The 23,455-nt window shown below is 32.9% G+C and overlaps 1 protein-coding gene across 2 annotated transcripts in view; it reads left to right on the top strand.

Annotated features, from left to right (window-relative positions):
• Window positions 1-731: 731 nt before the first annotated feature.
• The window catches only part of LOC126886823 (dual specificity mitogen-activated protein kinase kinase 7-like), a 67,452-nt gene continuing 44,728 nt past the window's right edge, over window positions 732-23,455 (top strand). For both annotated transcript variants that reach the window (XM_050653887.1, XM_050653888.1), the window contains exons 1-2: window positions 732-966; window positions 18,640-18,899. In XM_050653887.1, the coding sequence (XP_050509844.1) occupies window positions 837-966; window positions 18,640-18,899 (390 nt within the window). In that variant the 5' untranslated portion in view covers window positions 732-836. The remainder of the gene's footprint in view (window positions 967-18,639; window positions 18,900-23,455) is intronic.

The following is a 23,455-nucleotide window of genomic DNA, read 5'->3' as shown; positions in this document are numbered from 1 at the left end:
CACATAAAATGAACGGACATTAAAACGGTAAAGATAAAAAAATATCGAATCCATCAATTATAAAAAAATATGTTTCTGTATAAAAATAAGGTAGTGCCATGGCTCCATGGCACTACCTCACCGGCCGCCACTGATTGATAGTTGAAAGACAAGACGTGATAGTTTCTAGTTTATTAAAAAAAGGTAAAAACAAATCGGTATAGTTAGCATCAATCGATGCAATTGATTGTCCAGGGGAAAATAAACAGTAAGCGAGGGCCAGGCAGGAGAAGAGCCTCGTGGCTCCAAAATCTGCGGAAGTGGTTCGGGCTCACATCGGTCGAACTATTCAGAAGTGCAGCAAGCAAGATCAGAATTGCCATGTTGTAAATAATAGGATACGGATAGGGCACTTAAAGAAGTTCGCATTAAATATTAATGAATGCATCCAGATGAAAAAATAATTTTGAGTCGTCTTACTGGTAAAACTTAGTGGTCACTTTGGGAAAACACAAGTGTAAATAATTTATATTTAACATTTACGGCTTCGACATCAAATAGCAAATTATTTCTATTTCCGTAGTTATCGTCCATCTTTGAAATTTTAAGCGCTCTCTGTCGGAATTGGTTTTTGCGAATTTTTTCTATTCTGTGACTAGAATTGTTTTTGTTCTGTGGTTCCGTGGTGATGGTTGACAATTGACAACTACTATGACGTACTCTGACAGTTTTGACAATTGACAGAACTAAATGAAAAGCAGGTCCATTTTAGTTATGTCAGAAACTATATATTTTTTGTTTTTTCGTTAAAAAGAGCTTTTAATTAATTTAAATAAGTACCGAGTGTGTCAAAGGCAATGTCTGAGGCAACGTCCAAAAAAATAGATGACTTACTTAGCCGTATCCAAAGCGAGAGGAGCTCACCGAATTTATCCTTCAACCGCTCTGGCAATGGGAGTCTACCCCCCAGTCGAAAAGGTTTATCCTGTAAGTTATTTCATTCTTTATTCATTTATTTATTAACGGCATCCATTTACAAAAGTTTTAACAAATCTACACCTTATCAACAATAAAAGTTAAAATATCAAACATTTCGGAATAATAAACTAGTTATAACAAGCTTATTTTAAGATACGTTTTAGTTGCTTTTTCTTTTATATCGGCAGTACTGCCTGTTTTTCTTCAACGGTGCTTTTTATTCTGCACTTTAATTGTAGTTCCATCTTTTCCTTGGGTGTCCTATACTACCTTTGCCTAACAATGACTTGTCCCTGGCTATTATTACTATCCTTGATTCAGACATCCTGCTTATGCGTTGATTCCACTCTTCTTTTCTGTTCTTTACCCAGGTGTTTTTGTCTACCCCACATATGCGTCTGATTTCATCACTTCGTATCCCGTCCTGTGTAGTCCTTTTCCAGCAATCCTTCTTAAGATCTTCATTTCGTTGGTCTTCAGAGGTGTTTTTTAAATAAACTAATTTTGGAGTCAAAAATATTGATGAAGGGCACTGAAAAGATTTCTGATGGTCTGTTATTTATGCTAGGGACTTTAAGGTGGTATGACACAATGTTAAAATTTATATAGTTTTTAGGTACAGTTACCGTCACTATTTCAAAACCAATCTTCAACTTAGGGGTATGTACGTGAACTGTAGACTTTCTATTTTAATAGTATCTAGTTAAAATTTTCAAAGAAAGCAGTATATTTTTTATAACTGTACTTAAAGGAGTCCATGTCATAACTTACTTAGTAACTTGCTATAAAAATTCGTTTTGCATAATAATTTTTGAACTTGGGTGGAAAATAACTACCAGAAACGATTAACTATGCAAAAAGCTTTATTTTAAACAAAATTTCATTGTCCATACTGCCATAATTTTTAAATTAACTGTACCTAAAAGTAAAAATTTTAGTTAAAACCTGCAATCTGGGGATTTTGTTGAAATTACAGCAATAAGTTGGCATTTTTCTAGTGATAAATTAGTTCCGCTGTCACTTAATAGATGAGAAGATGAGTTCACGTGTCATTTAGTAGATGGCAGCAGTGATGTATTAAATGGAAACAGATGCGCGTTTGCCGGATTTTAAGAAAATCTACAAACAATTGAAAACGAATTTTGTAACCACGGAAATACGATGAATCACGCGGTTTTGTTTAGAAAAGTGGCCCCACCCCCTCCCAGTACGCATTTTGGACCTTGATTGACTTTCACTTTCAATCATGATTGTATAACGTCACAGTGTCTTAACAATACAAATATACATTTTTTATGCTTGAAACCGTGACGTTATACGAATGGTTGAAAGTTAAACGAGGTTCAAAATGACTCAAAGTGTTTACTGGTGGATTATACTAGTTTTGACATAATACATAAATAACATAAGTAAGCTCTAGTATGTTATGTGGGGCGGATCTAAAAACAATTTCAGTTTTATTCACTTTCTGGCAAATTTAATTTTTATAGGACCGCAAATAATACATTGTTCGGATACAATTAGCGTCTCTTTGTAAAGACGATGACGTCGACATTTTTACACACATTACACATGCCAATGGCCATTAGTATTTGTTGAGGCATTATCCTAATAAAAAAATTGTAGACAAAACAATATTGTATAATCATTGATTAATTTATGTCAAATATTTCCGTAAGTGAAAAAAAATATTGAAATTTACTGGAGTAATAATTAGATAAAGCGATATGCAGACGATACAGTTGTGGTTGCTAGCAGTATCGACAGGCCCGTCATACCCGGGTACCTACAAAGAGCGAGTGAAAAAAGAGATTTTAACCATCAACATAAATAAAACAAAAATGGACACTGGTGAGCAAAACTCAAAAACCTGCCAGACAATTGAAAATAAAAAACCAATTCAACACGTAGAAGTATATGTATACCTTGGAACAGTCGTCAACTAGAAATGGGATCAAACAACCGAAATACGATGTAGAATTGAAAAGGCCAGAGCTACATTTAACATGAGAAATATATTCAATCATTGCGACATATCTGTCCCACTAAAAATACGGCTGCTAAAATGCTATGTATTTCCAGTCTTGTTGTATGGAGCAGAGACCTGGACAATAACGGAAACATTATCGAAAAGGCTAGAGGTATTCGAAATGTGGGTGTACCGACTTATCCTCAAAATGTCCTGGACGACTCACACTACCAACGTAGAGGTATTGCGCTGAGGAGAAAACAAAAATGAGAAATCTGTTTCACAATAGAAACGGAAACCTGAATACCTCGATCATATTATGAGACATGATAAATATCGTATACTGCCACTGACAATACAGAGTAAAATAGAGAGCAAACGTGGACCCAGAAGAAGAAGACACTCATGGCTTCAAAACTTACGCCAATGGTTTGGACTAACGTGCCAATGTCCGCAACGGACGAGGCACATGAAGAAGAAGAAGAAGAATTTAAAATGAGATATTCTTCTTCTCACGGTGCTTATTCGTTCCGAATGTTGGCGATCAGCATGGCTATCCTAACTTTGCATGCTGCTATTCGGAATAGTCTGTTTGTCGATGTAGGTATTGAACCAGTTTCTCAGATATATTCTTCTTCTCCCTGGTCCTCTCTTCCCAATACCTTGCCCTGAAGAATTAGTAGCGGCAATCTCTATTCATTCCTCATAACATGGCCAAGATATTCTACTTTGCGCTCTTTGATAATAATGTGTGTTAATAATCTCGCATTCCTTGCCCATTCTACGTAAGACCCCAACATTAGTCACACGACCCATCCACGAAATTCTTAAAATGCGATTGTAATACCACATCTTGAATGCCTTGAGTTTTCTTAAAGAAGTTTCGGAAAGAGTCCAGGCTTCTACTCAGTATAATAATCTAGAAAATACATAGGATCTGATAATAGAAATTTTGTTAACAAGTGGTAAATGTGACTTCTGAAACGAGACTTCATCATTATGAACGCTGATCTCGCTTTTCCTATGCATTGTTTTATTTCACTATAGTGGTCTCATTGACTGTTTATGTAGGTACCAAGGTATGTGTAGCTGTCCACTCTGTCAATTGGTTGTTGGTTAACCAAAAGCCGTGTATGTAATATATTTCGCTCTTAATGACTACCATTACTTTCTTTTTTTTTCGTATTGAAATTCCATGTTCACTACTTATGTCTTATATGCGCGACATTATTCTTTGCAAATCATCTAGGCTATCTGCAAAAACTACTGCGTCGTCGGCATATCTAATGTTGTTTAGATCTATCATCTAATCCAGTTTCCTCCAAGATAATTTATGAGTATGTGCAGTTTATCATGTTGTACTCTATCAAATGCCTTTTTGTAGTCGATAAAACAAATATATAGCACTTAGACAGTCAATAGAGCCTCTCGGGTGCCTAAGGGCAAGGCATTGCGGAATCAAATCTTTGTCCGTGATACTTGTTCTTCGCATTTTTTATATAGGTATTCTGCAGTCAGTCCCGGCGCTAGGGTATAAGGTGCCCGCCTGCAAAACTAGCATAGGCGCCCTTCGGTTTTTTTAAATTAGTATTTTGTATAGCACCAGCAAAAAAAGATCATTTTGGCGCTCTCCAAACAGGGGCGCCGCCTGCAGTGCATCCCTTACAGGCCCATTATCGCCGGCCCTGTCTGCAGTATATTACTTTTAAAAATGTTTTAAGTAAGTGGTTCATTAGGCTAATTATTATTCTGCCTCGCATGTTGAAATGAGAAATGAAATGAAAATGTGAAATTTTCCGAGGAAAAAACTTTCCCTGTTGAAAAAACATTCAATATGAAAAAAGTTATTGTAGTGACTCTGTTTTTCAATTGACTTACGTATTTTACATTTATTAAAAATACTAATTTTATACTCGATCTTCATTCTGAGAATTAGCATAATTCTTTTTTGGTCATTTAGATAGGCACTTACTTGTATTTCAAATAATTGCAAATTTCTTTAGTTTGAAATAAATCCTTTTGAGCAGGTAAAGAATTACGAATTGCCGTATAATACAATATTAAATAATAAACTATATCCAAAAGAATGAACGTTTAGCATCTATTAATGAGAATTTACCCTAGGCAGGTAAAGAAAGGATTAACAACTGTCGTCTGTAAATACAAAGTACGATTAAGATCGAGATGTGCCGAGCCTAAGTTGCAATACATGGCATCAATGCAGTGTCGTTCAGAGAACTAAATTTAATAATAAAATATATGTACGTGCTGCCATCTATTCAAAGAACTGTTAAACGTTAGTTTAAAAATTGGCCACCTATTTTGACCATAGCGTACTAATACCCCCTTAAGACTAACTAGTAATAACAGTTCTAACAGTCTCTTAGGTTTCTCAGCCAAGTAATTCATCTTCCTATGGATCTTTTACCCTTAATTTTACATTGCAATATGAGCCTTAACCAATGAACTGTCAATAGGGATGGAATAGGCACAAAGACAACTAATGCAGCCACCATACAAGAGAGAGGTCCTAGAGAGAGACAGACAAGGTGGTGGAAACTTTGACAGGCCGTGTAATTTGAGTTGCCTATATCAACTTAAATCGGGGAAATGGACCTCATATTTTTTTAACTGGGCTGATGGGGCAGTATTTCCAAATTTAAATACTTTTTTGTATTTAAATACGTCAGAACTCTCTTCTTCATTTAAAGAAGTACTGGTTTTAATCTGTCTTTTTGTCATTGTCATTAAGTGATACACAATAAAATGACATATATATCATGGCGCAGTTCTAAAACCTAAAAATAGAATATGCCAAAAAGCAAAGACTAAAACCAGTACTTCTTTTAATGAAAAAGAGAGTTCTGATGTATTTAAATACAAATGAAGGGATTTAATGCGGTCAGAATGAGAGCAATAGCCAGGGAAAGAGGGAAGATAATCGCCACCTTTCGTAAACAAACAAATTCATAGTGGTAGACGGTAGTTGAAGGTTGTAGTAATAAATATTTTACATCAAAAGACATGAGAGACTATTTGTAGAGGATTGAAATCTATATTAAAAACAGCTGTTAAAATTGTTCTACAAACATATTCCAAAATTTTGTAAAAAATGTTATTCAGTTTTTAAATTAACATGCCACAGTTAAGTTAGGCCACACACATTGCAACAACGCTTTTTTCGAATTTAATTCTTTATTATAAAGCTTTTTTAAAGAAGTGGCACACGAAAGTTAAAAATATTGAACACAGAGAAATGGAAAAAGAAAAAGCAGTTGTGTATTACGACAAACATGCTAAAGTTCGAGTTAATTAAAATTCCAATCAAAGTAACAATTTGAACAGATCTAGCAAATCTCTCAGCTATAGATACTTTTTGCCAAAGCCAAATTTAAAAATTGCACAAGTTCGCTCCTTGAACAACTGTAAACTAAGGAAAGCTTTTGAAAAGCAGAACAGCCATATTCCAAGAAAAATAAGGTACAAACAACATGTACATTATCTGAAAATCTGAAGTGGTGAAACTGATATTAATTCAGCAAATTTATTACTATTACAATGCTATTACCCTTAATAGACCTGTTGGAACCGTTTCCTAAAAGTGTTTATTCATTGTGGGAGTTTAGTTACAATAGAATAAATTGTATGTATATACCTACGTAAAATTATTGAAAAAAAAAGTAACAATAACATAATCAAGGACTTCTTCACTTTATATAAAACACTAATTTAGCATTTAAACAGTTTTAAAACTATTTAACTCCCAAATACTTTAGGAAAGTAGGTATTTGTTTTGATAAATACAAATAACAATTCTGAAAAGTATTTAAACACCAAGTATGACACTGTGTACTCTATTTATCCCCTAAATACAAAAAAGTGGTTAAATTTTGAAATATGTACTGCCAATCAGCATTAGGCCTTAGCCAAGTTAAAATATTCAACGAACTGTAAAATACTGATTCAATCGGGTCCATTTATATAGGCAATTCAAATTACACGGCCTGTCAAATTCTCCAACACCTTATCTGTCTCTCTCTAGGACCTCTCTCTTGTATGTTGGTGTCAATCTCGCTTCACTATTTGAATGGGACATGGCCATTCCATCTGTATTGACAGTTCATTGGCCTTAACACTTTCAAGTCTGCTGATATGGCTCCTGTGTTCACACTGTTATCAATTAAGTGCCACTGACACGGCTACCATGTTTACAATTTTTCAGTGACTTTATAAATGGGCACATGAGACAAATATCTGATAATAGCCAGGAGCTGAAAGTGTTAGATACATTCCATGTCAAATCACTCAGGCAAAAAATTTTGGATCTCCGATTTGTCTGAAAATTGGTATATAGCTTCTGCGGGACGCAAAAATAAGATATTTAAGGTAAAAAATCTTCTTCTTTTTTTCTCAAAATGTTATTTAATGCGATTTTACAGTGATTTGGTGTTTATTTAAACAAATTTGCATTTTCTGTCGTAAAGTATCAATGAAAAACATAATATTTTAATAGAAAGGACTCAAAAATGTCATTATATGGCATTATAATAAGTTATTTTGAATCAAAACAAGTTTTTGATCGAATTTTATAGTGTAAAAAACGTTAAAATACCGTTTTTTACATTTTCCTCCATTCCCAAAATACATCATCATCGATTTGGCTAAAAATTTGCCCACAGATAGCCAAAGGATAAGACTTTAAGTGGTTAGAACGATTTGAATTATATTACAATAGCAAAAAAGTTACATGCAGTAATATCAGACTCAAAAGTATATATTAGTCCAGTCGGGATAACATTTGACCTTGAATGCCGAGCTGCCCAAAATTTTATTTTTCTGATCTTTAGGGGAGTCAATAGTAGCCTAAATTTAAAATCACGAATGAATTCCTTCGTTACGTTAGCCGCCATCTTGATTTTAAAGGAGAACTTGTTTTGCTCAATACCTCCGCCATTTTTAACTTTTCGACAAAAATGGTAGGAACTGAAATTGTTCCAAATAAATCGTATTTACAATTATTACAATTTATTTTTAACAATTTTGTCGTGAGGTCGATATTTTCGAGTTGATTTTACTTAGAGTAGACGCCTATATTTTTGACTATAATATTGCATGTAACTTTTTTGGTATTGTAATATAATTCAAATCCTTCTCACCGCTTAAAGTCCTATGTTTTCTCTATCTGTGGGCAAATTTTCAGCCAAAACGATTATGATGTATTTTGGGAATGGAGAAGAATGTAAAAAACGGTATTTTAACGTTTTCTACACTATAAAATTTGATCAAAAGCTTGTTTTAAATCAAAGTAACTTGTTATAATGCCATATAATGACATTTTTGAGTCCCTTCTATTAAAATATTATGTTTTCCATCGATACTTTACGATAGAAATTGCAAATTTGTATAAATAAACACAAAATCACTGTAAAATCACATAAAATAACATTTTGAGAAAAAAAGAAGAAGAAGATTTTTTGACCTTAAATATCTTATTTGTACGTCCCGCAGAAGCTATATACCAATTTTCAGACAAATCGGAGGTCCAAAATTTTTTTTTGCTCCAAAATTGAGTGATTTGAAATGGAATGACCCCTTAATATTTCATATTTCCCACCTCTGGTAATGTGGCCTAAATATTCCAGCTTTCTTGTTTTGATGTTCTTTATGACCTCACAATCCTTTTGTAGCCTTCTTAACACTTCTGCATTTGTAACTCGTTGGATCCATGGTATTTTCAAAATCTTTCTATAGCACCACATCTCAAATGCTTCCAACTTCTCTATATGACCCACTTTTAGTGTTCAGTTTTTCATTTTAAACGACAAAGTCAAGAACATGTAGCATCTTAAAGCTCTCATCCTCTGCTCCTAAAGAATGTCTTGATTAACAAACATTTTTTCCATTTTTATAAATGCTTGTCTTGAAATTTCAATGGGTGTCCTGATTTCTCTACCTTGGTCATTGTTTTAATTTACCCAGGTATCCAGATATTTGTAGTTATTCACCCTTTCTACCTATTCTACCCAGTTTTCTGTCGATTTCTAGCCTTCCTACTGTATGTTGCTTAGAAATAATCATGAACTTAGTTTTCTTAACATTTATTTGTAGTCCATATTTTATACTAACTTGATGTAATATGTTTACTATTATTATGTACTTATATATTTACTAATTATTGTTGCAGTACTTCTAGACTGTCTGCAAAAATAGCGGTGTCATCTGAAAATTTTATGTTGTTGAAGATATTTCCATTTATCGATATATCCCATTCTTCCTCTGATATTGCTTCCTTAAAAATAGCTTCGCTGTACAGATTGACTAACAATGGGGACAACATGCAACCCTGTCTAAATTGTTTGTAAATCAAGACTGTCTCTTACTCACTGATAATCATATTCCTCTCTTCAGTATCCAGTCTTATAAGCTGCTATCCTCAAAAATGTATTGTGATCCGTTTCAATCTCAATATGGACGGCGTTATGCATAACTCGACCAAGCGCCATTTCTTTCAAATCGAGATAACAGTGGATTCTGGTGACACATAACTAAAACTATCTTGGAAAAAATCCCTGTTATTGTCACATTAACGGTTACTAATAAAAACAAAATTAAACCAAGCGACATTCTGTCTATTAAGGGTTTTTAGTTTTGCATAACAAGACTATATTCATAACGGCCATTCTTAGTTTCGCAATAGTAGACTAAGCGCTGACTAAGCATCTTTGGTCTGGTTATGCTAAACTAAGCGTTTGAGCAGAATTACATTTTTGTACCCCTTAATGTACACATTTATTTTGAAGTTTCGGTCAAAAAATTAATGAATTTTTTTAAAATGAAAATGTTGTGCTTATGTATAATTAAATTGAAAAATACAAATAATCTATATAAAATTTCTGTATATATGTAGTGTGACCAACTAGCCCGAAAAATCCGGGACATGGCCCGAATTACAAAGTCGTGTCCCGGCGTCCCGGACAAGGCTTCCGGACCATACGAATTTTCAACGTTTTGGTAAAATTCTATTTTGAAATTTTGAATACGCTATTCTTTTAAGAATTCACATGAAACTGAATTGGTGGGACGAAAAAATTCATGGTGGGTCACCGTCATTGTTATAAAGCAAATTTCATTGCAAGACAAATTGTATATTTTAAGAAACAAGCAATGTAAACAATGAATATATTTTCTTCGTTGGGGTCAATTTAAAATATTAATGGATTGATTTTTAAAGGTTTTTCTGAAGCTGTTTTCTTGTGGCATGTTTGACAATTACATTTTTTATGGGATTCAGCCACAATTGGTTGTAATGATAATTACATTTCTATATTCACCTAAATTTATATTTACATAGAAATCCAACATCAGCTGATTTTCTAATTTTTTTTTTTTGAGAACAATTTCCCGATTGGAAGTTGAAACATCAAAAACTAACAAAAATGTAATAATAATCATTACAACTAATTGTGGCTTAATCCCATAAAAACATCGTTGTCAACATAAAAATGTTAAATAATCAATAAAACGATGATATTAAGTTTCTACATACATATTAAAAAATGGCCCGATTTTCATTGAAAAGTCCCGGATTTCAGGTATTTTTTCAAGCCTTGTTCCGGATTGGACTGAATTGGAGTTGGTCACACTATATATACGGTATAAAATAGCTCTAAGAATAAAAAAAAATACGATTCACTTCAGACTGCTTCAAATACCCTAACGCTTTGTATAAAAACAAAACACTGAAAATTCTACAAAATTCAATTCATATGGATTGTCAATGGTTGGGACTGCAAGTTATTAAAAAGTAAATCTCGTTTTACAATGTCTTAACATTGGTCGAGCCATAAAAAAAGGTATCTATGTACCGCTATTTAGTACACTAACGCTTTGAATAACAACAGGTTTTAACAATTCAACAAAATTCAATTTATGAACTGTCAATGGTCCCTACTGGAAGTTAATAGATAAATAAATATAATTTTACAACAACAACACAGTCTTGGCAATAAAAAAAGGTATAGATGTAAAATTAGAAGAAGAAAAAATGTAGAAAAATTTTTGCCCCTATGTATTTAGATATTTATAGGCTTTTATACAAATAGCAACTTCTTGTTTTTTTTACTTTTCCCCTGTTTAAAAACTCTGTATATACTCCAATGTTTTATTGATATAATTTTAACTGCATTGGAATTAACGCTATTGAATGGTAAAATAAATTTAGAGCAATAAAATGCAAAAAATATATTTAATTATAATTGAATTGATTATGTTGTAGCAATACACGTTTAATATATAAATTAAAAAAATACTAGTTTATTTATTTAGTGATTGCAAGAGGCATATCGCAATATTTTGTTTCACTTTAATGGACCAAATGACATAAAAATGGTAGTTGGTCTAGTAATGTATAACAGCTAAACGTCTTAAAATATATTTAAAGCATAAGTAGACCAAGCGACATTTTATTTTTTTTTTTCTAGAATATGGTAGGTGCGATTATATTGAAACTTTGCAACCAAAAAGAGTTATAGGTGATCATTCTTCTGTTAAAATTTTGTGCAAATGTGTTAATAAATGCATTTTTAAGAAACGAAAATCTTTGAAGCCATTTATCTCAAAACTATGTTTTGGTGCTTGGTCGAGTTATGCATAACGCCATCCATATAACAGTTGTGTGATGGGAACCATACAACTGCATACTCTAGAATGGGCCTAACGAGACCATAATAAAGATTTCTAAATGTGAAAGGCAAGGTCTACAGATGTGCGTTTGATAAATCCCAGTACTTTTGTTGCCCTGTTTGTTACTTGATTGATGTGGCTTGAGAACTACAGTTTGGTGTTAAATCAGATTCCCAAATGTGATACTTAATTTTTAGCAGCCAATGGCAAGCTATTTTTAGAGTGAACAAATGAAATTGTTTTCTTTACAAGAGAACTCTCCTTAACAGGAAAAATCTTAAATACATCTAAGAAAACAATGAATAAAATTAAAAGTAAAATTATTGTGTTCCTTCTCTTTTTACATGTAAAATTACTTAAAATTACCTTAAAAACTTTTCTTTTATCATGGCTTGGGACAGGCAATGCAGTTGAAATTGACTGTTGAGCTAATTAATCCACCCATTCGTCATCCTTTTTACCATATACTCTATGCAATGGATAATTGTGCTTTTTGGCATAATTATGCAAGATTTTGTGGAAGAGCATCACGCCACTTCTTCACGTGCTATATTAGATTTATTTATCTGACCTTGGCGTTCACCATTACAAAGGTTAGCCGATCTTCTGCTATATGGAATAATAATTGTCCTGCATTTGATATCTGAGTCCATTCACGAATGTTTTTTAGTCATGAATAGTTTGAAACTTGTTTTCTCCCCACACATCTACAACCCTCTATTTTCCTTTAACCTTCGGATGACCAAGGGGGGTAAATTTGGACCCCAACGTATGTTTTTATTTAATAAATTCAGAAATATTTTCAATTTTAAACTCATTATTTTTTTTATTTAACTTTAATATGATTCTAGATACCCTCATATTTCGTAATAAAAAAAATTCCCTATATTTTATGAAAAATTTTCAACGAAAACATTTCATTCATAAATTCGCAAAAGTGTGTGTGTTATTGCGTTGCCGCTCCTGCAATACTCAGATCAGATTTATTGATTGATTCTTATGTAGGTTTTTCTTCTGAATCCAAATCTGAAAACGGCATTTCGATATATATTTAACAGATGAAAAGACACAAACACTACAAAACAATACTTACAGAACTCTAAGTATGCCTAATATAATTTAAAAATATTACTCTGCATTGGTGGTTTGGCTTCATAAACACTTAACTGCTATTTTTTTTCTTTTCTAATGATTATTTTGTGTGCTAAGTCACGCCACTTTTTAATAAACATTACATTGATGGCAGTTGCTCATTTTTGCTGTTCGATATAGGTAGCTGCCAGTTGCAAAGCTACTTTACCTTCAGCGTGGCTTATTTTATTTTCTTCAACTTCCTCTTCTATCTAAGCAGCATCTGTGTCGTTATCCTTTCCATTTTCCTGGCGAATGACACACTCGGCGATTTCATCGTCCTTCAAAACCTCGTTGTGTAGCTGCTTTTCAAAGTTGATCCACTCAAAAACATCTTCAACAATGAGCTCACAGTTCGGTAGTTGCTGAAGGTCGTGCAATAGAGCTGCATTGACATCAGGCTCGTTAACAAGAACGTTGTTTGACTCATCTGCTGTTGTGTTTGCTTGGTCAATCTTATCTTCTATATTTGGCCAAAGGTTTTTACAAGACTTTACAAAAGTTGACGCTTGTATTTCGTCGTATACCTTTGCCGACATATACACAACATCCTTCATATTAGCTGCCCTTCTTCAGCACTTCTAAGTCATAAGTGGTCACTACTCTCCAGTTTAGAAAGAACTTCAGAAAGCAGTTTTCGACAATACTTTCTCTTGAAGCAACCAATGGCCCCTTGATCTATTGGCTGTTGAACACTGGGAACAGCAGCCTAATTTCTTTTCATCGTGACACTGAATATCTTCCAGATGAGTAAGTGCGTTGTTAGGAAGTAGAAGGGCTTTGATGTCAGTTTTAATTTTGTCAAATGTTGTTTCACTTTGGGAACAAATTCTTAAACGAAATATCCCTGAACAAATATGTGTCCATCCATGCTGATTTCTGTGACCGATAATACACTGGGAGAGTTTCCACGTTTATGTTATTAAACGCTCTCGGTTTTACTGCTGTGCCAATGACAAATAGGTGTAATTGTGGATCCCCAAAGCCCAAAGCATTTGCACACAAGGCGACCGTTATCATCTCTTTGGTGTCAAAGCTCAAGTTTAGATCCTAACTGAGGCCGAACTTACGGGAGTCTACTGTATTACATATTTATTGATACAATACTAATATTAAAATTACGAATACATTATTTTATTTATTAAAACAACTTCATTTTTTTGTTAATTGTCATTTTTGACTTGGGGTCATTTTTTACCCCCGTTGGTCATCCGTGTAACCAAAAAAGGTTGGTCATCGGAAGGTTAAGCATCAGTTGTAGTATTCTCTGTCGATTTCCTCTCACTATAATATGTCCCAGTTAAGATATTTTCCAGTGTTTAACCCGGCACCTGCCACGTGGCTTTGCAAGGCGTCAACTGCCACGTGGGGTGCTCACAGAACCCCATAAAAATTTTCTGTGATCTACTTGTTTAAAAAACAAAATAATGTGTTGAGTAACACAAGAATATAAAAAAACATGTTTTATTCACTTATTAGCCACTAATATGTTATAAAAGTTAAAAAATAAAATGAAAAAGGTGTTATAAGCAAATTAGCAATTACCAAGCCATAATAAACGAAGTGAAGTAAAATATCTAAAAAAATTAAGATTTAGTGAGTATAGAGTCTATGTTAATAATTTAAGTCAGTTATTTCAATAAATAATGTAAATTTGACCTGTTTATCAAAAATACAAAAAAAATTAAAACTTAAAGTGCCAGATGATGACACCCCAATTCGACTTTAGAGCTACAAGTTCAGAATGACACTAAATAACCACTTTAAACGCTAACATATCTATGCTATATAATATTATGGAAAGCTACTATGACGCACAGCACTGTTACCAAACTTGAAATACCAAATATTTGATAAAAATGTGTTATGGGGTGCTAGTAGCACCCCACGTGGCAGGTGCCGGGTTAACAGTTTTTAGCAGTTCTCTATCTTTGTCGACTCTCCTTAGTACTTCCTCATTAGCTTTTCTTCTTGTCCAATGTATCTTCAGGATCTGTCTCTGACAGACCAAACATAGCACTTAAACATTCTTTGTCTTGGTTCTAAACTGAAATGAAAGTAGTTTTAGTCCTTTGAGACCTTCCTCTGGAGCTGAGAATAAGAGCTATGAATAAGATGCTATGTGTTTCTGACTTAGTTGTATGGAATGGAAAGCTGGACACTAAAAGTAGACAACATAAAGAAGTGGGAAGCATTTGAGATGTGGTGCTATAGAAGGACTTTGAAAATATCATGGATCCAACAAGTTGCGAAAGCAGAAGTGTTAAGAAGGCTATAAAAGGTGATAAAGAACATCAAAACAAGAACGCTGGAATATTTGGGCCACATTACTCGAGGTGCAAAATATGAGAGTCATAATGCGGGGGAAAAGATTCATAGGTAGAAGAATTTCCTGGCTGGGAAACTTAAGAGAGTGGTATAGTTGCAGCTCAGTAGATCTTTTCAGAGCAACCGCCAATAAGGTACGGATAGCTGTGATGATAGCCAACCTCCGATAGTAGAAGAAACTACAAGAAGAAGAATTCTGCATTTTATTTCTATGTCTGGATCTAGTTGGTCCGTTATGGACAGTTCTCAAATATTTCATTTTGTGAACTTTTTCAAGTTGGATCCCATTTAATTATTAAAGTTCTGCATCTGGATGTCAGTTGCGGCTAAAAACTAAAAATTTGTTTAATTTTTATGCTCATTTCTTCTTCTTATTTGTTAATACAGTCAATCAAGTTTGGAAACCTTCAATAGTATCTGATAGAATTATTATATCATCCGCATATCTAATAATTACATTAAGAGTTCACTGTTGATTTTTCCCACAGCTCCAGTAATATACAGTATAATACTAATTAATGAATAATGAAATTTCGCTATACTGAGAATGCCATATAGGGTGTATATACTAAGGATAAACAATACTGCCAACTACTTAAATGAGATGGTGTTCAGTCTACTTTAGTATTAAAAATAAAATAAAAATTCCATTTTTATTCAGTTGCAATGCGAAGGCAAAACAATCTTATTTTTCAATTAGAATACGGAGCGCAGTCCAGCCCTCTGAATCGAAGATTTTCGACTCTTGTTGGAGTCTCATTGGAGAGATCGTAGGCCTGCTACTCCATACTCCAAGTGATCAGCACCGAGAGTTTATCCCCCACACCGCAACTGACGTGAATGGACTAGGTGACTAGCGTCATCTGGCAATTGAAAGATGAAGTAGTTTTCAATCCTAATAGCAATATTAATAATATTAATAATAGTGATAAATACTTAATATAAATAAATAATATAAATATTAATAATAGTTATAAATAATACTAATAAATAAATAAATAATAGTAATATTTAAAAATATTAAAATATTACTAAAAGATTTTTAAATTGAAAACTTATTGGTCCATTTCCTTGGTAACACCTCCATGGCTGCTAAAATTTGCAAGCCAGATGGATGCTGAAGCGAAGAAGACTAGAGGGAATTCAAAAACTTACAATTCACGACCCCACCTGTTCAGCTGGTAAATTCCAACAGAAAATGGACCTAGTTACTCAAAGAAGTAACGACCAGTATAAAAATAAAATAAAAATTCCATTTTTATTCAGTTGTAATGCGAAGGCAAAACAATCTTATTTTTCAATTAGAATACGGAGCGCAGTCCAGCACTCTGAATCGACGATTTTCGACTCTTGTTGGAGTCTCATCAGAGAGAACGTAGGCCTGCTACTCCATACTCCAATTGACCAACACCGAGAGTTTATTCCCCACATCGCAACTGACGTGAATGGACTAGGTGACTAGCGTCATCTGGCAATTGAAAGATGAAGTAGTTTTCAATCCTAATAGCAATATTAATAATATTAATAATAGTGATAAATACTTAATATAAATAAATAATATAAATATTAATAATATTTATAAATAATACTAATAAATATCACATAATACTTTCAATGTGAAAACAATACTAAAGTAAGATGAAGTAGTTTTCAATCCTAATAGCAATATTAATAATATTTAAAAATATTAAAATATTACTAAAAGATTTTTAAATTGAAAACTTATTGGTCCATTTCCTTGGTATCACCTCCATGGCTTCTAAAATTTGCAAGCCAGATGGATGCTGAAGCGAAGAAGACAAGAGAGAATTCAAAAACTTACAATTCACGACCCCGTCTGTTCAGCTGGTAAATTCCAACAGAAAATGGACCTAGTTACTCAAAGAAGTTCAATTCAATTCAATTCAGTTTATTGATGTCAATATACAGAGTATTTACATAAGTCAAAGTCTGTTAAAATGCATCATTGAAATACATTGGCAAGCTAACACTTAATAAGTAAAATCTATAAAATTTTATCACCTAGTCTAAATACTTAACACAAAGTTAGAATATTAGCATAAAACACAAGAGCACACAGAACATTTAAGAGAGCTGTAGGACTATCACAACAGGGTAGCCCCGAGATATTCCTCCTGAGAATAGTAAGCACCCACCAAAAGAAGTTCTTTGATTTTTATTTTGTATGTATCTAAGGGCAGTTCTCGAATTATTAGGGGTAATTTATTAAAGAAATGTATAGCCAGACATGATGGGCCATCTCTGCACCTCTCCAGCCTACGAAACTTTGGGGCAAGGTTCCCTCTAAAGCGTGTGTTAATATTATGAATCTGTTCATGAGTCTGGAATTTATGCATATTGCATTTTACATATATAAGATTATCATATATATCATCATCATCCAGCCTCAAAAGTCCACTGCTGAACATAGGCCTCCTCCCCTCGTTTCCAACCCCATCTATCCTGCGCCGCCCTCATCCAGTTTTTATTTACCTTTCTTAAGTCGTCAGTCCATCTTGTAGGTGGTCGACCGATATATCATATATATACTGGCAAGGTAATGTTAATATTTTCCAATCTATAAAAACTTGTCTACAATCGGCTCTATATGGCAAGCCGGCGACAATGCGAATGGCCCTTCTCTGCAGTCTGAATACATCCTTCGCTCCTGCACTAAGGCCCCATGCGAGAATAGCATAGGAGATATGTGAGTGACACAAAGAAAAATATGCCTGCTTTAGTATGGAAGCGGAAACACAGGATGAAAGTCCACGAAGCAAAAATGTATTTGATGATAGCTTTGCCACTAAAGAGGTGGTATGAGCATCCCATATCAGACCAGGGTCCAGCAGAACACCAAGAAATTTAGCACAGGATGCATTGTCCAGTTCATCAGGAATATTTCTAGTTGAAAAAAGTAAGGACTGTGTTTTGGTTGTATTGAGAAACAGCCTATTAGAATGGAACCATTGTTCTGCCTCCGACACTGAACCCCACGAACTCCCCGACCAATATACCACAACCAATATAAAAATAAAATAAAAATTCCATTTTTATTCAGTTGCAATGCGAAGGCAAAACAATCTTATTTTTCAATTAGAATACGGAGCGCAGTCCAGTCCTCTGAATCGACGATTTTCGACTCTTGTTGGAGTCTCATCGGAAAGAACGTAGGCATGCTACTCCATACTTGGAATTTACCAGCTGAACAGATGGGGTCGTGAATTGTAAGTTTTTGAATTCCCTCTTGTCTTCTTCGCTTCAGCATCCATCTGGCTTGCAAATTTTAGAAGCCATGGAGGTGTTACCAAGGAAATGGACCAATAAGTTTTTAATTTAAAAATCTTTTAGTAATATTTTAATATTTTTAAATGTTATTAATATTGCTATTAGGATTGAAAACTACTTCATCTTACTTTAGTATTGTTTTCACATTGAAAGTATTATGTGATATTATTTTAACCAATAAAAATAATTGTTATATTTTACTGTGTATATTTTTTCTGTGATTTTATTGTAACAATAGATTTTTTATTAAAACAAATCTAGATTCCTACTTTTTGTTTTTTTAGTGGGCCTTAATAGTAATAACGGAAGCCCTGTCTTGGCTAGACCTAAAAACCTAATCTTCACCACTAGACAAAATGACGATGTAGAAACGGAAAAGAAACTAAAGGAAATTATGAAAATTAGTGGCGATCTAACAGTGGATGGTGTAATGTATAAAACTGACATAAAAGATATGGAACACATTGAAGAACTCGGAAATGGTACATGTGGTCATGTAGTAAAAATGAGGCACAAACCTAGTGGAAGTATTATAGCTGTTAAGGTAAGTCTTTATCTTTGTTTTTGAAACTCCTATCTAGGGGTATCAAAAGTGCATTATTTTTTCCCCAGATTTTTTAACTTATTCCTTTTTTTTTAATGTTTAGCTGTATGTTACGGCTGTTCTATTGATGTGACTTTTATTCTGTATAAAATGATTTGTTCAGTGGTGACTTAAGTGAAAAAACTGTGAAGGAAAAATGCTCAAATTTATTAAGAAGTTATCATTTCAGGTGATAACGGTCCGTTGACACGGCAAAACAATAATTATCACTGTAGGTGTCTATATCCGATGTACCAGTCTAAACAAAATATAACATAACACAGTGGCGTCTAAACAAAATATAACATAATTGATAACACATGATATAACATTTGTACCTATAGTCGATTCGCTAATCTGGGACACAACTGGCTACTCTATAATTACAATAAAGATGCACTAGAAATAAACAAGCATGAGGAGCACTCCCAAATCATGATTTGGGAGTGCTCCTCGAACATTCAAAGTGTCTTGGTTTGTTTATTTCTATACAGTGCATTTTTATTTGTGATTGTAGTGTAGACAATTGTGTATCAGATTAGTGAATCGACTATACCAGTTTAGTTTCCTTTATCAAACTGAATTATACATTTTGTTTAATTATATTACTAATACTATTCAGTAACAATTATACACGTTGGACAAATTGTCCAACAAGATTGTCCAAGACAGCCATTGACATCCATACATCATCATCAAAAGTTTTTATTGACGTAAGATTAGATGAGCAAGGACACTTCATGGAAAAACGTGAAAAGCAGAGACGATGTCAAGGAAACGATGTGTTGTTAAAGACCAGATAAACACCAGATGGGAGACAATCTGTAGGACGGCCTAGAAAAAGGTGGAAAGGTACAGTCAGAGAGCTCGGGATAAAATGGGAGTGAGACAATGGGAAATAGTGGCACAGTACCAACAAGAATGGAAAGCAACAAGAAATGCAGCAAAGACTGGCAAAGAGTTGTAACTTCATTGATGATGATGATGTTTATTTGGTCTGCTGCGATTGCTTTTTACAATAATTTTGTTTTATTTTTACAAGATAGGTGCCGATACATTTTTTTTTTGTTCTAAACATTGCATTGTTTTTATTGGTCAGATCTCCAATATTATAGTCTAAGATACGAATAGGAATATGGAATCTCTAACGCGAGAATTTCATTGCCACCGTTGCATTTGGTTGTCTCTTTAAAGACAGATCACATGCTATGATTTTTTATGGCGGATATTCTTGAGTTGGGATTGATTTCATGTAATCGAATGAACTATCTTTTAGTAAAGTCGTCCCAGGAACGCAACTCATCAATATTGGCAATATCATTTTAAAGTCGTCTACTTTAAAATGTATAATACGTGTCCGAATTGCCGATATAAATAAGTCAGATTAAATAAATTATTAGAAGAATTTTTTACTAAGCAACAACATTTTTGTTTATTTAGTATTATTTTGTATTTTGACAACGACACCCGACTTGGGCGTCGAAACGTTAATAAAATCATTTTTAGGTAAAATTGTGGCTTATTTCCCATTTGAATATACTTGAATACGATATAGGGTCTACCTGCACCGATCTGTTTAATGAATAAAAATTATTTGGTATGTAATTTAGTGCCTATGTTAAAAATTATAAAAAAACAATGGGTGCCCTATCTAATGTTGTTCTGACTATAATTATTTAGTAATTAAAAAATGACTTTTTTATAAATAAAAAAAAATTTACAGACACTGGACAGATAGTATTTTAGATTTTTTGGATCATTCGAAACAAAAGAGGTCTTTTGTAATTTTTCTCTTAAGTTGATAGTTTTCGAGATATAACATATTTAAAACTTAAAAAAGAACTAAAGATTGCGATTTTCAAGGCTCAAAAACATAAGTAAAAAATATCATTTTTCAAATTACGAAGTAGGTACAGTAAAACCTCCGTTAACTGAAACCTTTTTAACCGAAACGGCTGACTGTTTCAATAATTTCGTCAATAAAAAGTCAATTTTTATCGCAAAACGGAAACATTTCGATGTTAATTTGTCAACATCGTCAAAATTGCTTTTTTACAACTAAAGAACGCAATTAAATATACCTACAACACATTATGAAATCACCTCATAGTATTTTTAATACCAACTTTGACCAAGAATACTGTGTAATTTGATACCAGAAGAATATAAAAAACAATGTTATTTTTAACCGAAATTCTTGTTATCCGAAACGGCCTCCTCCCCTAATTGTTTCGGTTAACAGAAGTTTTACTGTACTTAAATTTAAGTTCAAACCTTATTCTATCAGTTTTGTTAAGTATTTTGGACTTATTTTATTTTAAAACATTGTTAATGCAGCCCGATCGCCCATAAGAAAACTTTCTCATTAGCAATTAAAAAAATATACCGGGTGTCCACTTATATTTTCCCCCATTTTAACTTCCTATAACTTCTAAACGGCTTAAGATAGAAATATGCGGTTTTCGCTGAAATGTTTTATTTTAGTAAAAGTTTTGTCTGAATGAAATTAATTTTTTATATCGCTTTCAAATACGAAAAGAAAAATGGCGGATTTTTGAAAAAAACGTTGACTTTTTTTTAATGGAACACCCAGTATATTTTTTTGTAAATTGAAAGAAAGGTCATTCACCTATCCAGCGATATAAAGTTTTTCAAAATCGGTTGTCAAATCACTGAGTAATTAATTTTTAAAATGAGCGGTGCAACGTGGATATCACATACCTAAATAACATAACTAAGCAAAATGATATTATCTTATGTGATTCCACATTGCATCTTTCATTTTAAAAATTATTTGCTCAGTTATTTGACAACCGATTTTAAAAAATTTAATATCGATGGATAGGTAAATGACCGTTTTTTCAAGCTACAAAAAAATATACTGGGTGTTTCAATAAACAAAGTCAACAACGTTTTTTTCTCAAAAATCCGCCATTTTTTATTTAAAAGCGACATAAAAAATGGTCATTTACCTAAAAACTTGAAAAAACGGTCATTTCCCTATACAACGATATAAATTTTTTTTAAATCGGTGGTCAAATGACTGAGCAATTAATTTTTAAAATGAGAGATGCAATGTGGAAATCACATATTATGTTATTTAGGTATGTGATATCCACGTTGCACCTCTCATTTTAAAAATTAATTACTCAGTGATTTGACAACCGATTTTGAAAAGCTTTATATTGCTGGATAGGTGAATGACCTTTCTTTTGATTTACAAAAAAATATACTGGGCGTTCCATTAAAAAAAGTCAACAACGTTTTTTTTTCAAAAAATCCGCCATTTTTCTTTTCGTATTTGAAAGCGATATAAAAAATTCAGTCCATTCAGACAAAACTTTTACTAAAATAAAACATTTCAGCGAAAACCGCATATTTCTATCTTGAGCCGTTTAGAAGTTATAGGCAGTTAAAATGGGGGAAAATATAAGTGGACACCCGGTATTTTAGAGTAAAACATGGCAAAAATTCTTATCGGGACCTGATGGAAGAAGGTTTGCACTTGAATTTATGTACTTGATGATGACAAAAATAGTATTTTTTACTTGTGTTTATGAGCCTTGAAAATTGTGATTTTTCGTTTTTTTTTTTTAGTTTTAAATTGTTTATAATTCGAAAACGATCAACTTAAGAAAAATTACAAAAGACCTGTTTTGTTTCAAATGATCCAAAGAATCTAAAGTAATATCTGCCCGGCCCGAATTTTTTTTATTTATAAAAAAAAGTAATTTTTTAATTAATAATTAATTTCAGTCGGAAAAAAATTATATGGGACACTCCTTTTTAATATTGTTAACATACTAAATTACATATCAAATAATTTTTATCCATTAAACAGATCGGTGTACGTCGACCTTATATCGGATCCTCTACTATTAGATTCAAAATATCCTCACGCAATCAAGTTACCTTAATACTGGGAAAATACGCAAAATAATTAATTCCTTCCTATCTTATCTGGTTCGCCTTAAGACTAACTATTTATTTGCCAACAATAGTACCGTATTTATTTTTAGAAATTACTATTTAATATCACACAATAATTTTTATGATGTTTTGATATGATTATTTTAATGGGATAAGGTCTGATAATATGCGTAACGCACATAAATACCCCATACAAAATAACAAAAATTTAAGTAGAACAAAATTGTTGGATTAATGTATATATATATATATATATATATATAAAAAATTGCGTTTGAAAAAGAAAAAAGTGAAAACTTCTTTAACATTTATCCGGGCAACACATTTTACTTACGTAACCGGGCAACTCGGGTCCTTTGGGCCCACCACTGTTCGTGAATGTACTATTCATATTTACCCATATATTTCTAATATTATTTTTTCATTTTTTACTAAAGTTAAATTTAAATTGTCTAGATTAATAAAAGGTGTTACTATAGTATGCGGTCTACTTTGAGGGTGCGATCTACCTAAAGGATTTGCCATATTTCATGTCATACTTATCTGGTTTGAAGGCATATACTGCTTGAAAGGACACCTACCTCGAT

Source organism: Diabrotica virgifera, chromosome 6, assembly GCF_917563875.1.
Source record: "Diabrotica virgifera virgifera chromosome 6, PGI_DIABVI_V3a".
NCBI lineage: Eukaryota > Metazoa > Arthropoda > Insecta > Coleoptera > Chrysomelidae > Diabrotica > Diabrotica virgifera.
The sequence above is the reverse complement of the archived record's forward strand: the minus strand, read 5'-3'. Positions and strand labels throughout refer to the sequence as shown.